Raw genomic sequence first — 13241 nt, 5'->3', positions numbered from 1 at the left:
ATGAAACATTCGTAAATTAATAACATTAACATTTCTTCCTGCATTTCTTCAGATGTCAGGTTATTGTTTGTATAATGTAAGAATTATTGGCGTACCGTATTTACACGATTGTAAGTCGACCCCCCATATCGCTTGACCGGAAAAAAAAAAAAAAAAAATCAGAGAGCATACCCGAGGGCGCATTCGATAACGAAAATTTATTAGTAGCTGACATGGTCACTGGACTACTCGTCTTCACTAGTGCTGCCATCGTCATCGTTGCTGCGGTCCCACAGCGCGTCGTGGTCCAGCGAAATTTCAAATTTGGCAAACGACCGCACCAGGACATCTTGCAGAACAGCAGCCCACGCCAAATGCACACACCCACACGCAGCCGTCAGGGAGGCTCTTTTGACAGGTCCGGTTGGCGTAATTTCGCAGTCTTCTGCCGCCAGCCACTCGTACTCACGGCGGAGCAGAACCTTAAAATTAAGGCGAAGGTCCGGGCTTGTTTCATGACCACGTCGCACTTCACTGGCAGGGACCGATCACGCATTTCAGCGACGTACGCCGCAAGCTTAGCCTACAGCTCCGGAAAGCGTCCAGACTTCGGCACGTGGGAAATTTCTCACTTGCCGTCACCCATTTCGCTTCGCTGCAGTCGCCACTCTCGCACCACCCGTTTAGAAACATCGAAATTGCGGCCCGCTGCGCAGTGATTTGTTTCTTCGGCGTAAAGGATGGCAGCCCTCTTGAACGCTGCTGTGAACGAGTGCCGAACGATTAGTGGGCCTGGAGCACTCATGACAACTGGGGAAGCATAGAAGTAGCACGTAGCCGGCAGTCAAGTGGAACGCGTCAAACCAATACCAATGCCTTTAAACCACAACCGACTAGTAATAAAGCCGGTCGTGCTTTAAACAGAGAAAGAGAAACCCGCGAGCGGTGTCTGCTCTTCCATGAACTACCGATACTCCCCGCAAGCGCCGCCGTTCTGAGGGTGCCGCCGCAAATGAGAACAGCGGCGCTTCCATCAACTATCGACACCCCCCCATGAGTGTTGCATGCACTGTAAGACTCTCAAAAATGTTGAAAAACCCTTCCGAAAAGCGAACAAACACGCGGGATAGCGCAAAGATACGGGTAGGGCCATAGAGCAAACATAAAATTGTAATTACGTTGTAGCTCCCGTTGGTATCGCTCTTTTGGCGGGGCCATGTTTCGGTTTCGATTGTAAGTCGACCCCCCAACTTCAGACTTTCAAATTTAAAAAAAGGGGTCGACTTACAATCGTGTAAATATGGTATCATGTCGAATTAGAAGTGATGTAAAGGTTGCATAGCATGTACTACTTCATATAAGGATATTCGGCTTACAATGTATATTGTATACCATTGTATACTGTATATGAATTGTTCTCCCCCCCCCCCCCCCCCCCCTATGTAATGCCCAAGCTGGGCCTTTAGGGTAAAATAAATGAAAAAAAAGTGTTAAGCTTGCTTATACAAGCTGCCAGAAGCCCTACAACTGCTTTTCATGCGTCTGTTTTCACGCGTCTATTTTTTTTTTTTTTTTTTTGCTTTTTTTGTCTCACTTCATCATGTCCTACTATATTTATTCGAAATAGGTCGATCTTTTTTTTTCTAGAAATTTTACCCATAATTAGCTATCGACCTATATTCGTGACCAAAGCTAGCAAAAGTACCGAGCTAATGGAGTTCAGTATGGGGAACAGAGTCGTGAGGGCCACAGATCCAAACCAAAAGCCCTGGCACGCATGTCGATAGCATACGTCAAAGCCGCAGTCATGCAAAACACAAATACCGTGTTTACTCAATTCAAACGCACCCTCGATTGTAACGAGCACCGATTGTAATGCGCACCCTCGCAGTACCGCACGCCTCCTGCTTTCATACAGAAATATAACATTTGCTAAAACAATGATGTACTCCCAATGCACTCAAGTTGCGATGAAGAAAAGTGTCAGTTTTGCCCGAAAGGTGAAACATCGATTGTGAATTAGTAGGCAGCTATGAGAAGTAAGGATAGTAGTTTTATCGGCCGTATAAACATGTAGTAAACATTCGCTTGCTAACTAAATTAACGAGCATGGTGCCCCGCGCACCAGCAAACGTGAACACATCTCGCTCAATGATTGCGGAAACTCGCTGTCAAAACGCTGGAGTGAGAAAGCGCGGCAGCAGCTGCCTCTCACTTTCACGCAAACTATAAGCGGTGAAAATGCAGTGTGCGGCGGACTGTGGCCCCGCTGTAGATCGCTTTCAAGATAGGGCCGAGGCGATCGTTCGTCAAAGTGGATCGCCGCAAGTACGTCCTGTTTCGGCCCACTGTTTTGCTTTGCTGATGAAAACTCTCTCCTGTTTGCACCAGTCCCGCACGCAAGTTTCGGGTACTCCGAGCGTCCATGATGCGGCCCGATTTCCGTCCGCCTCCACACACATGATCACTTTTAAATGCAGCATCATGATGAACTCAGCACTTCGTGCTGATAGAGCAAACGCAGAAAGCGGGAAGACAGACGGCAGGCCTAACCACACGTACTGCAGCACACGGAGGAAGCTACAGCAGCTAGGCTTGGAAGTGCGTGCAAGGCGGCCATATGGAAATGCCAATGACGATGCGGTAACACGCATCGTGGTACTTATTGTAATGTGCAAGTTCTAATGGGTGAACCTATATTCAAATATATTTTTTATTTCTCGGAGAGCACTATACAGTGGAACCCCGTTCGTACGGTTTTCACCGGACTGGGGGAAAAAAACGTAACAGCCGGGAAAACTCAACAGTGAGGAAAGCTCCGAAAATGAATGAAAAAAGTGCAGCTTCAACTATAGACAATATTTCCACAGAGTGCGCTTAGGACTTAAAAAAGTCCAGAATGGTGGCTTGCCGTTTCTTTCGCTCGCTATAAATCGCCACACGTTTCTCAATACCCTGGAAGGCCGCATTGCTGTCAGCGTCACTGTGAGGTGCGACGTACCTGCGGAGGAGGTCCAGAGCCGCGACGGCTTCTCCAAAGCTAGGATTTGGCAACTCCCCAGCATCATGCGGCTCGTGCTCCTTGTCGTCACCGCGCCACGGCAATGGCAACGGACGAATGAATATACGCGGGAAATTTTACCCTCTTTGGCGTAATCATGCTAACGTGCTAACGATTGTTTAGTATTGCTGCGGAGTGCGCGCGTCCGAGCAGCCCGGTTGCGCGCAGCGCGGCGTGGGAGAAACGTAAACGAGAGGAGAGCAGGCCCGATAGGCGGAGCAACGCCACGAGCAACGCCAACTTCCGGTTTCACTTTAGCTTCACAAAGAGTGACTTCAGGGCCTCTCCCGAGTTTCCTTCCTCCGTGAGTCGACCCATCCAACAACCAAGCGGTGACCGTAATCACAGTGATGATAGTAAGATCATTTTTCACGAATGGCCACTTAGTGGCGGCCTCATGCGGCCTCTCGAACTGGCGTGCGGCTTCTTGCAGCCAGTTCCATAGCCAAGCCCGGCCAAGCCCAGCCAAAACTCTTCAAAAGCCAAAATGGCGCTGGAGCGCGTTGTCTACTTTAGCCCAGGCGGGTTCGGGGTGCTAAGTTGCGACGTATCATGCGGGAACGTTTTCACAGCTACAGCGTAACAGTGGGGTTCCTTATACATTGGATCCTATGGAAGCTATGCCGGGACCGGATGAAAACGATGTAGCAGCCGGGAAAACGCAGCAGTGAGGAACGTAACAGCGGGGTTCTACTGTATATAGGGGTCGACATATATTCATGCTCAACCTCTTTTCGAGTAAATATGGTAATTGAAATAAAATTTGATGGCGTTTTCTCCTTACTTGTTTCGTCACATTTAGCTTAGAAGCACTACATAACATGTAAATACGCACAGGAATTCCTGCCACATTGGTTAGAACGGGAAAACTCCACTCTGAGGTCGCATCTAGATATAGCCTGTTATATATTTCAAGTTGTCCATATTTTACTTAAGTTTCTATGACGCCCTTTACCTGTGATCATCATTATGGGGAACGTGCTTTTCCGTTTACGATACCATGACTCGTATTTGACTTGAAAAATATTTTTCTTTGTGTTTTGTTTGCACCCAGGTGTCGCTGATGTCGTTCATGACGTACGTGCTCATCGACGAAAAGAATGTGCTGGATCCTCAGCGGGCATTTGTATCGCTCACGCTGTTCCACATCCTTCGCTTCCCGCTGTCCATGCTGCCCATGTTAATCTCCATGCTCGTGCAGGTGAGCACAAAAACAAACAAACAAACAAAATACGGTGGGCTCCTCTGCACCTTCTGTACTTGGAATTTGTTATTGCATTGCAGCCATATTTTTGGTCTTTTATGTTTGGTGTGGAAAAGATTAAACTCATCCAGGGAGGCCAGATCTTTTTGTTAATTACAGCCAGGTGAAGAAAAGAGACAATGATGCCAGACAAATTATAGGACAAATTAATCATGTTTCATGTTAGAACACATGAAACATAAAAACATGTTAGACATGGACATATGGGAAACATGTTAGACATGGACTTACGGGAGAAATGGCAAACACAAATGGCGTTAGTGTCGCCTGTTTCTTGTTGTGTCTGTATGCCCAACTTTTTTTCTAACATGAATTGCTATGAACTAGCTCAATTTCCTGCCATTCTAAGCTTAGTTATGTTTAATTTACATGCAGTAATAAAGTATGTGGAAATAATAATGCACGGGTCATCCAGAAGTAAGAGAAAATGAAAATTCAACCATTCAAAAAGTATACAGGGTGAAAAAAATACTTCAAGTATCTCCAAGAGATGGCAAACAGCATTACCTTTGTTCTGTCCAGCTCTGTGGCATTTGTGTATCTTTTAGACTCTGGCTAAAGTTAGCTAGGACACCCTGTAGACAATAGCGCGGTGTGGTTATTGCAGAAATGTGCAGAAAGACAAAGAATTACAGAGAAAAAAAATTGCAAGGATAGTTGCATGGGCCACCGACAGGTGGCGCTTCAATTGTCAAATGTGTTGACACCATGCTGGATTGCAATAGATGACGTAAATCCTCACTAGCTCAAATGAGCCAGGCATTTCCTTGTTGCCGTCCCATTTCAAGGCAGATGCCGATAGAAACAATCATTATCATAGTGATGCAGTACTACTTGTCCATGACAAATGTAGCTGTTGTGGAAATATTTTTTCATTTATTTTTATCTTGTGACTGTTCTTGTAAAGAATTTAACATTTGCCTCCAAAAAGTGGTGCCTCACTTGAGTGGCAAACAGTGCTATAGTGCTACCTGTTGGTGACAAATGTAGTTATTCAAATGATACAATATTTCATTATTAAAAGAAAAAAATATTATGCTTTTCTGACCATTTCTGTAAAAAATGCATTGTGCTGCTGTCTGTATTTATCGAATTATTGAATTTTCAGTACTTTCATTGTGCTTAAATCTTCCTGTACGCTGGAAACTAAAAAAAAACATTGCTTGTGCTTTCCTATTTAATATAGGCAACATGTTAACAGACAACTTCAATTTGATGCAGGCTGAATGTAGAAACAGAGTCAAATTACTCTATGTTCAAATTAAGTGATGTCTGTGAGGGGTATTAGCACTCCTTACTGACCTCTTTCAAACTACGTTCTGATAAAGATAGGTTTATTCCATAATCTCTCCATCTGCTTTGCCAGCACAGATAAAGTGCGTTCTCACAGTGTGTCACTTAGCAGGCTAGAAACGCTACCCTTTTGCAGTTGTGAACCCTTGTTGATTTGACCTGCAGGCAAGCGTGTCAGTGAAGCGGATGAACAAGTACTTAGGCCATGAAGAGCTCGAAGAGTACGTCTCTCACGAGAAGGATGATGGTAAGCTGGACCAACAGCCTCTCATTTACCTTTTGTACTCCCTGCTAAGTCGTTTGCAGCACTGTGGAAGCTGCAAGACTCTTTAGCAAATAGGAAGGCCGAAAGCCCCTTGAGATGTGTTCATCTGCATTGCGTCGTCTGCTCAGCGGCTGGTGAATTCACTGTACACAGCATGCATGCGCAGTAGTGCTGACACGCCATGTATCACTGTAGCGTACCATGTGCCATGCAAAAACAAAACTCTCTCATCTCATCCCAGATATTCTGTACCTTTACAGTTGCCCCTTTCCACTCCTGACATGCTTCTCCGCGGTACATTGCGCATGATTCACCGCGTAACACCGCTGTATTGCGGGGAATCTGACTTTTGGGAATTGGCATTATGCAACGCTTGCTTTCCACGCTTCAAAGCCATTGGTGAGGATTGCAAAGGTGGAATTAGATCCATTGTCGACAGTGGCAAATTGTCTCAATGAAAAATGCGACGCCGAACAGCACAAAGCTTGGCAGCGAACGTTGAAGCAGCTAGGCCTAGCATTTCCGTGGGGGCGGCAACGGCTGACAGTGGATGCCGTTTGAGAATGTCGTTTTGAGGCTGGGAGATAGACAAAATAGTGGTGGTGGTGGATTCGATTAATGTCGTTTCGAACCTGTGGCCTCAGCAAAAAGTCCAGAAAATCTGAGTGCAGAGGGCGTTTGCATCCAAAATTTCAGACATTTTTCTACGTTGACTCTATGTGTACATGTCAGGGCCACAAAGGCGTCCAAACTATCGCATATCCGAAAAACCAGTCTTTGACTGCAACAAAAGGCAACCCCTGTGGTGCTTTCTTGTTCATATGTTTTGGGGAAAACTGGGAAACATACTAACTGGGAAAATGTACCATTCGAAGTCACAAAACAATTTAACAGACTCAAGCGTAGTTGACATCTACGTAGTGTGACATTTTGCTCGCGTCGTTGTAGCACGAGGGGCACCGATGCTTGCTGGGCCGATGGGGCCTGATCAGTCCAATGCGCATAGTCGTGCGCACACACATTGACATTTCCGTTGAGCGTCTGTGTGCATACCACACCGTAAGACACACATTGGTGCGAGAAGGACGGACAGTTAACGCCAAGCTAAATCCATGTAATCCTATCTGTTCACGCTTACAATGCAGATGGATTTCCTTTGAACTTATCTCATGCACCACCAATGGCACACCGCCATTCCGTGTTTTTTTTTTTTTTTCTTTTTTTTTGCATCCTTGTGCGGGAAAGCGCTCATTCATTGTTGGTCCTTTCTTTTCAGCGTCCACTCCGATTTGGATTCGCAACGGCTCATTTGCCTGGACCAAGGACGAGGAGGCCGTGCTGCGGGAAGTGGACGTCCAGGTGCCCAAGGGTGCACTGGTAGCCATCGTGGGGCAGGTGGGGTCAGGCAAGTCGTCGCTCCTCTCTGCGCTGCTTGGCGACATGGAGCGCCTCGATGGCACTGTAAACGTCCAGGTGTGTCTCTTCTGCCATCTCCCAACCTTCTGTCTGCTGCAAGCCCAAGATCATTTAGCTTGGTCAGGAAGCTTACTAGTCAGCGACTTGTGCAAGACCTGGGCCCCTTACTTTCAAAGTCAGAAATATTGAAAAAGAATGAAAAAAACTTTTTGTTGAAGTTATCTGCCACAATACATGCATTCACAGTACAACCATCTTCGAGTGTGCGCTGATTAGGTGGAAAGCTCTGGTCGTGATGGAAGACTGATTGAAAATAAAGTGGAACTTGATCAGTCACGCTGAAGCTTGGATAAACTTGTGTGTGGCGTGTAGCCAGTGTTAGGCATTATTCTTTACATCATTGGTGTTGTCGTCTGCAGTTTTAGCGAGTTGTCAGATGTTTAAATTGTGTGACAGCTACATCCCTGCCAAGATACCGAAAACAAAGTGTAGGTCTGACACGAGTAAATGCTTTAAATTAAGAGAACCAGTGCACGCAATCCCTTATTGATTATTTTTGCCTCACAGCACTTACTATTTGCCTACCTGCTATTTGCCCACCTACTATTTGCCAGCTGTGTCAGTTTGAAATTCCAGACAGTGGAAATCCTACAGCTGCGCTATAGTGCCTGTGATAACTTTTTTTTTTTCGAAATTGACAACAGCCAACTGAATGTGAAGGTGGCTGTATCTGTATTTATTTGTAACTGTACCACATGAGGTACAAGTACTAAAAACGTGTGCAGCTGCTTTTCAAGCTATCCAGAAGTTCAGAACAACAGAGCTTTATTTGCTTTATTTTGTCAACACATCTGTACTGAAACGGGTGCATCGTTTTGCTTTTTTGCTCGTGGCCATTCTTAGCCTGATTATCACTGGTACCATGTTGCCACTCAGTACAAGACGCAGCTGCTGTATCTATAATTTCTTGAATGTTGTGCGAGATTTTTTAAAGGGACACTAAAGCGAAACAATAAATCAGTTTAGACTAATGAAGCATTGTTTGAGAACCCTGCAGGCAGTCATTTAAAAAAAAATAGTTTGATTATTAGATGAAAAAATGAAGGTCCAAGTATCAGTATATGAATTTCGCACCGAAACCCCAGCGCCGGCACGTCAGCGTGACGTCGGGGATTCTGAAGTATGTTGTCGCATTTGGGCCGCATTGGCTGAATAAAGGTTCCCGAAACTTGCCATGTTTAATATTTGGTTTCTTTAGAACACGATGTAGTCAATCTGTACCGCTATATATAATTAGTAGGCACTAGAAGGTGCCATCAAAATCCAAGACGTCACAGCCCCCAGGTGCGGGAACTTAAGTAGGCATTGCCACCCGTATTTCGTTATTGCACTTTTTCTGGCTTACCAAACGTCTTATCGTTGTAAGAGTGGTGTTTTTGGTGTTGTAGAACGGTAATTTACTGATGCAGAAGAAATCATTTTTCACTTTAGTGTCCCTTTAATGTTCTATAGCGGAAGAGTCTTGTCTAAACAAATTGCACATGCAGTACAACTAGCGTTGCATGTTCTCAAATGTACGCGAGCACTAGCGGTTAGTTGGGAATGTAAGCTGATAAATGTTTAAAAAGCCAACGGACGTGGCCTGTGAGTTCGACTTCAACGACCCACCACTATGCTTGCTACTATTGTCGTGTCTCGTGTGCTGCCAGTCTTTCTCGGCACAAGTTTGATCCATAACTGATGCTTTTGATAGTTCTTTTTTTTATGCTTCACTGTGGCTGCACAAGAAACGGTGTGGTGGCAAGTTGGGCATTTGGATTGCAGTTTTTTCGCCCTCCTTTATCCAGGGCTCGGTGGCGTACGTGGCACAGCAGGCATGGATCCAGAATGCCACAGTGCGTGACAACATCCTCTTCCAGAAGACGATGGAGCGCGACCGTTACAAACGCACCCTCGACCAGTGCGCCTTGCAGTCGGACCTCAACATCCTGCCCGGTGGAGACCTCACCGAGATTGGCGAGAAGGTACGCTCACCTGCCAAACTGTACCAACTGCACTTCAAGCTGTTATATTAGAGGAGCGCTGATGTGGCATTTTCAGCATATCTTTATTGCGATTGCAATTATACCCATGCTCGAGGTGCGTTTGCGCAGTTGGTGCCGCTGTCATGCTGTCACAGTATCGGCATGCATGCGTGGCCCTCATGCGGGCTGTTTTAGAAGGTCTCCAGAGAAGCATAGTTTGTTTGGCGGTAAATTGATAAAGCCAAGTGGACCCACCCTCACGCTTTGCTCGATGTGCTCCACCGGAGCCAGGGCACCGTTCTGGCTACCACTGCTGTCGTGTGCGTTGTGTACACAAAAATAGGTGTTTCTGTTGAGCGTCTCGTGTGCATACTGCACCGTTAAGCACACACTGGTACGAGCACGACGGACAGTAAACGTCAAGCTCAATCAACCTAATCTCATCTGTTGACACTGACAAACGCAACCGATCTTCCTTTGATCGTATCTCGTGCACCATCGAAGTGCGACACCACTGCGCATCACACCAGCGTGCTAGACGCCTTCCGTGCAACGCTTTAAATGCTATGCCTTCGTGCAAAATTGCCACACTTTCTTTTCCACTGTGTGAGGGCCAAGTCCTCAAAATCCTTAGAAAAAAAGAAAGAAAACAAGAAAGAACGGTATCTGGCAAGCATCAGAACAATCTAAATAGTTTAGTGTAATACTTGTTCATATTAAACTGTTTCAGGACCCAGGAGAGGCAGATGTAGCAGTTTTAGGTGATTTGGTAATCTGTGTACATTCATGAAATATTGGTGATTTGTCTTAGTAGCCAAACAAATAATAACACGGTTGAGTGTAATGCACGGCAGAGGTATCTTCATGGAGCACTGTGCTGGCATATGTCCTGCACCAAGTAGAAATGCTGAATTCCATGTGTTACAAAGATGTCCACATGTGACAAGTGCTGGGAAATATCCAGCATATGTCAGCATATGTCCTTGACCATATGTTTAACCCTCCCTGGTCTAAATTTTTCAATTGAAGTGAAAATTTTGTGTTACGTACACCTGAAAGACAAAAGATGAAGAAAAAAAATTAATCCCACTGGAATTTTTCGGCAGTGAATCCGAAGGTTTTTCCAGTGATTTGCCAACAACTGAATGTATTGTATAAACAGCATGTGGTTCTTCATGATGGTGCGAAAACAGATTATTCCAACAATTATTTTTGTGCCCCCCAAGGCAGGTTATAGGCGACAGGCTCAAAAGATAGACCACAGAGGCCTAACCACAGCATGAGGCATCCCATAGACACTTTTGTTATATCGGAGACAGCCGTATTTATCTGCGGCGCAAAGTTGTCAGTGGATGATATGGACAGTGGAATCTTGTTGATACAATTTTGCACAATGCATATTTCAGGATGATGTCTTTTTCTTTTCCCAGCTAGCGTCCCATAGGAGCAATGGTTGTCGCGATTGTGTCTTCACATGAAATTGAGTAATGGACTGCGGAAGTGGGCTTTTGTTGGTATTTCTAAAACTCGTAGCTTCATATTTCAGTGCACTAGCTTAAATAACGTTCCAAAGGCTCATGAACAGCATGTTAAGCCCCAACCACACTGGAAGAAAAACAGACGCGGCGCGCCGCTGGCGGTAACACACTGTTACGCCAGTGCGGCCGCATCGACTGGTGGTGCGCCACTGCTCATCAGTTGAGTGAGAAAACAGCAGCTTCATTTTTTTAACTTCCAGAAGAACTTTTTACGTGCATCGAAAAGAAGAAAGTTCAGCGCAAACTGACGAGCTATTTCAACGTTGCTGAATAGAAGTGCTCTGGCTGCGGTTCACGTGGCATCAAGCGCAAAGGCTGTGTTCTGAAACGATCGAAATCGGCAATACTATCACCGAGGCGATAGTATCGCTGTCGGGCACATGCGCCGATTGGCTGGATTGTGCAAAATTGGATGACGTAGGGCTTAACCAGTCAGTCAGCTCATCCGATTTTGCTGAAACAGCCAATCGACGTGCGCCCATGGCGAAGGTGTGGCCAAGGCTTTTAATAGTATCACCGAAAAGTGATAGTTTCAGGATACGACCCCAATGCTGCTTTATGTAATGTGTTATGCGGAGCACTATCACTCGAAGCCACACGAACCTTTGCTATTGGGTTTGTGTCAGAGTACACCTGTTTTCATACGTTTTGGAGCTTGCATCGGATCATGCAATTTTCGCTTGATGCAGTTCGTTTTCCGGATGATACACTTCATTTTCCGGCTCCCGTGAAGATCGTATCAACAAGATTCCGCTGTAATTAGTGTTGCTGACACTCACATTTCTGAGAATAGTTTGTTTGTTTTCCTTTATGCTGGATATTTCCTGCAAAACATCGGTTCCTATAGCAATCATTGGACCATGAAGGGTCACCACTGCCTCTACCAGCAGATACTTTAGTATGCATTCTCAGTAACAATGCTCTCTGCAGGGCATCAACCTTAGCGGTGGCCAGAAGCAACGTGTCAGCCTGGCTCGTGCGGTGTACAGCGATGCCGACATCTACCTGCTGGATGACCCGCTGAGCGCCGTCGACTCGCACGTGGGCAAGCACATCTTCGACAATGTCATCGGCCCCAAGGGTGTACTCAAGGACAAGGCAAGTGAGAAGAGCTGCCATAGCCTCTGCCGTCGTGTCTTTCTTTCGACACCGACAGTCGTGATGGATTGTTTCAGTACTTGACACATCCAAGCAGCCGTGCATGAGTCTTGCGTCAATACCGTATTTACTCTATTCTGATGTGCACTCTTTTGGAGGGCTAGGCCCGCTAGAAGATGACATTCTTATTAGATCGACGCTGTAAGAGCCTCCGTCCCCTCTGGATCTGCCTAGCCAAAGTAGCACTGCCACCATGTCTACATGTAGCCTCCGTTTTTGGCCTGTTATCTCGAAGGCCATTGCTCTCTGGAGGAAGGAACCCGCAATAACACATAGACGAGGAAATCTTTTTTTCCTGCATCGCCCAGCATGCAGCAGTGCCCCTTAGCGAATTGAAATGCTTGTCGTGCATTGTTTCGGAACCAACGCAGCGCACTTAGCAAACCATCTTTTATCGAAACTACACTGCAGTGACGCTGATGCACCTGTGCCAGGAATAACGCATTAATGTGCATCTGCTACAATATGCCGTTTAATCGGCCAGTACAGTAAAACCATGTTCATTCGTATTTCACCGGACCGAAAAAAAAAAAAGGCTGAATTTACTGAATATCGAATTATCCAGGGTATCATAAAAACAATAAATGCTTGCTCTGCCAACCCCCCTTTATTTACGCAATAAATTCGCAACTCTTGCTTCTATTTCACACGAAATCAATGCAGAAATAGTAATTTGTTGTCTTGTGACTGATCAGCACTCGTAGCGACAAGAACCTCGCGACTTCATTCACAGTGCAGCCTGTTTGGTCGTGCTGGGACGCTCACAGTCTTCACTTGAGTAAACACGCTTTTTACTAACATGTACACATCCTGATTGTTTTTTCACCAGGGGACTGGTTGGCAACTGATGGCCATCCATCGCGATGTAGCCAGGGGTTTGATGCCAGTGTACAGGCCTCAGCAGAATCGGACTTTGTTCTTGACAGTTTCCATGCTGTTTCTGATATTGCGTTGCACATTGCGTCCACTGAGCGGAGTGAAACTATTTCTCTCGACAATCGCTGCATACGAAAGCGCAGTTGTCAACGTGACCAAGGGATGGCGACTACACAGTTCTGACGGCACGTATGGCTGAAGCGGTGTTAACGTCGTGTGGCGGTAAATGCATAAACGCACAAACAGACATGAAGCGATTGGCGTTTTTCTTTCCCGTATGGTTTCCGCTGGTGACTATGGTGATGGAGGTCTTGTTACCTTGTTTCAATTGGCCGCAAGCACCGTTTTTGCTCTTTTCTGTCGTGCA

The 13241-nt window shown here is 45.8% G+C and overlaps 1 protein-coding gene across 1 annotated transcript in view; it reads left to right on the top strand.

Annotated features, from left to right (window-relative positions):
• MRP (Multidrug-Resistance like Protein 1) overlaps positions 1-13241 on the top strand; it is a 79500-nt gene that overhangs the window by 29873 nt on the left and 36386 nt on the right. Inside the window, exons 11-15 of the mRNA XM_050192259.3 lie at positions 4095-4241; positions 5763-5844; positions 7139-7335; positions 9126-9302; positions 11771-11938. Of these exons, the coding sequence (XP_050048216.1) occupies positions 4095-4241; positions 5763-5844; positions 7139-7335; positions 9126-9302; positions 11771-11938 (771 nt within the window). The remainder of the gene's footprint in view (positions 1-4094; positions 4242-5762; positions 5845-7138; positions 7336-9125; positions 9303-11770; positions 11939-13241) is intronic.

The sequence above is a fragment of the Dermacentor andersoni genome, chromosome 10 (genome assembly GCF_023375885.2).
Source record: "Dermacentor andersoni chromosome 10, qqDerAnde1_hic_scaffold, whole genome shotgun sequence".
Lineage (NCBI taxonomy): Eukaryota > Metazoa > Arthropoda > Arachnida > Ixodida > Ixodidae > Dermacentor > Dermacentor andersoni.
Note: the sequence above shows the minus strand (reverse complement) of the source record. Positions and strands in the feature narration are given on the sequence as shown.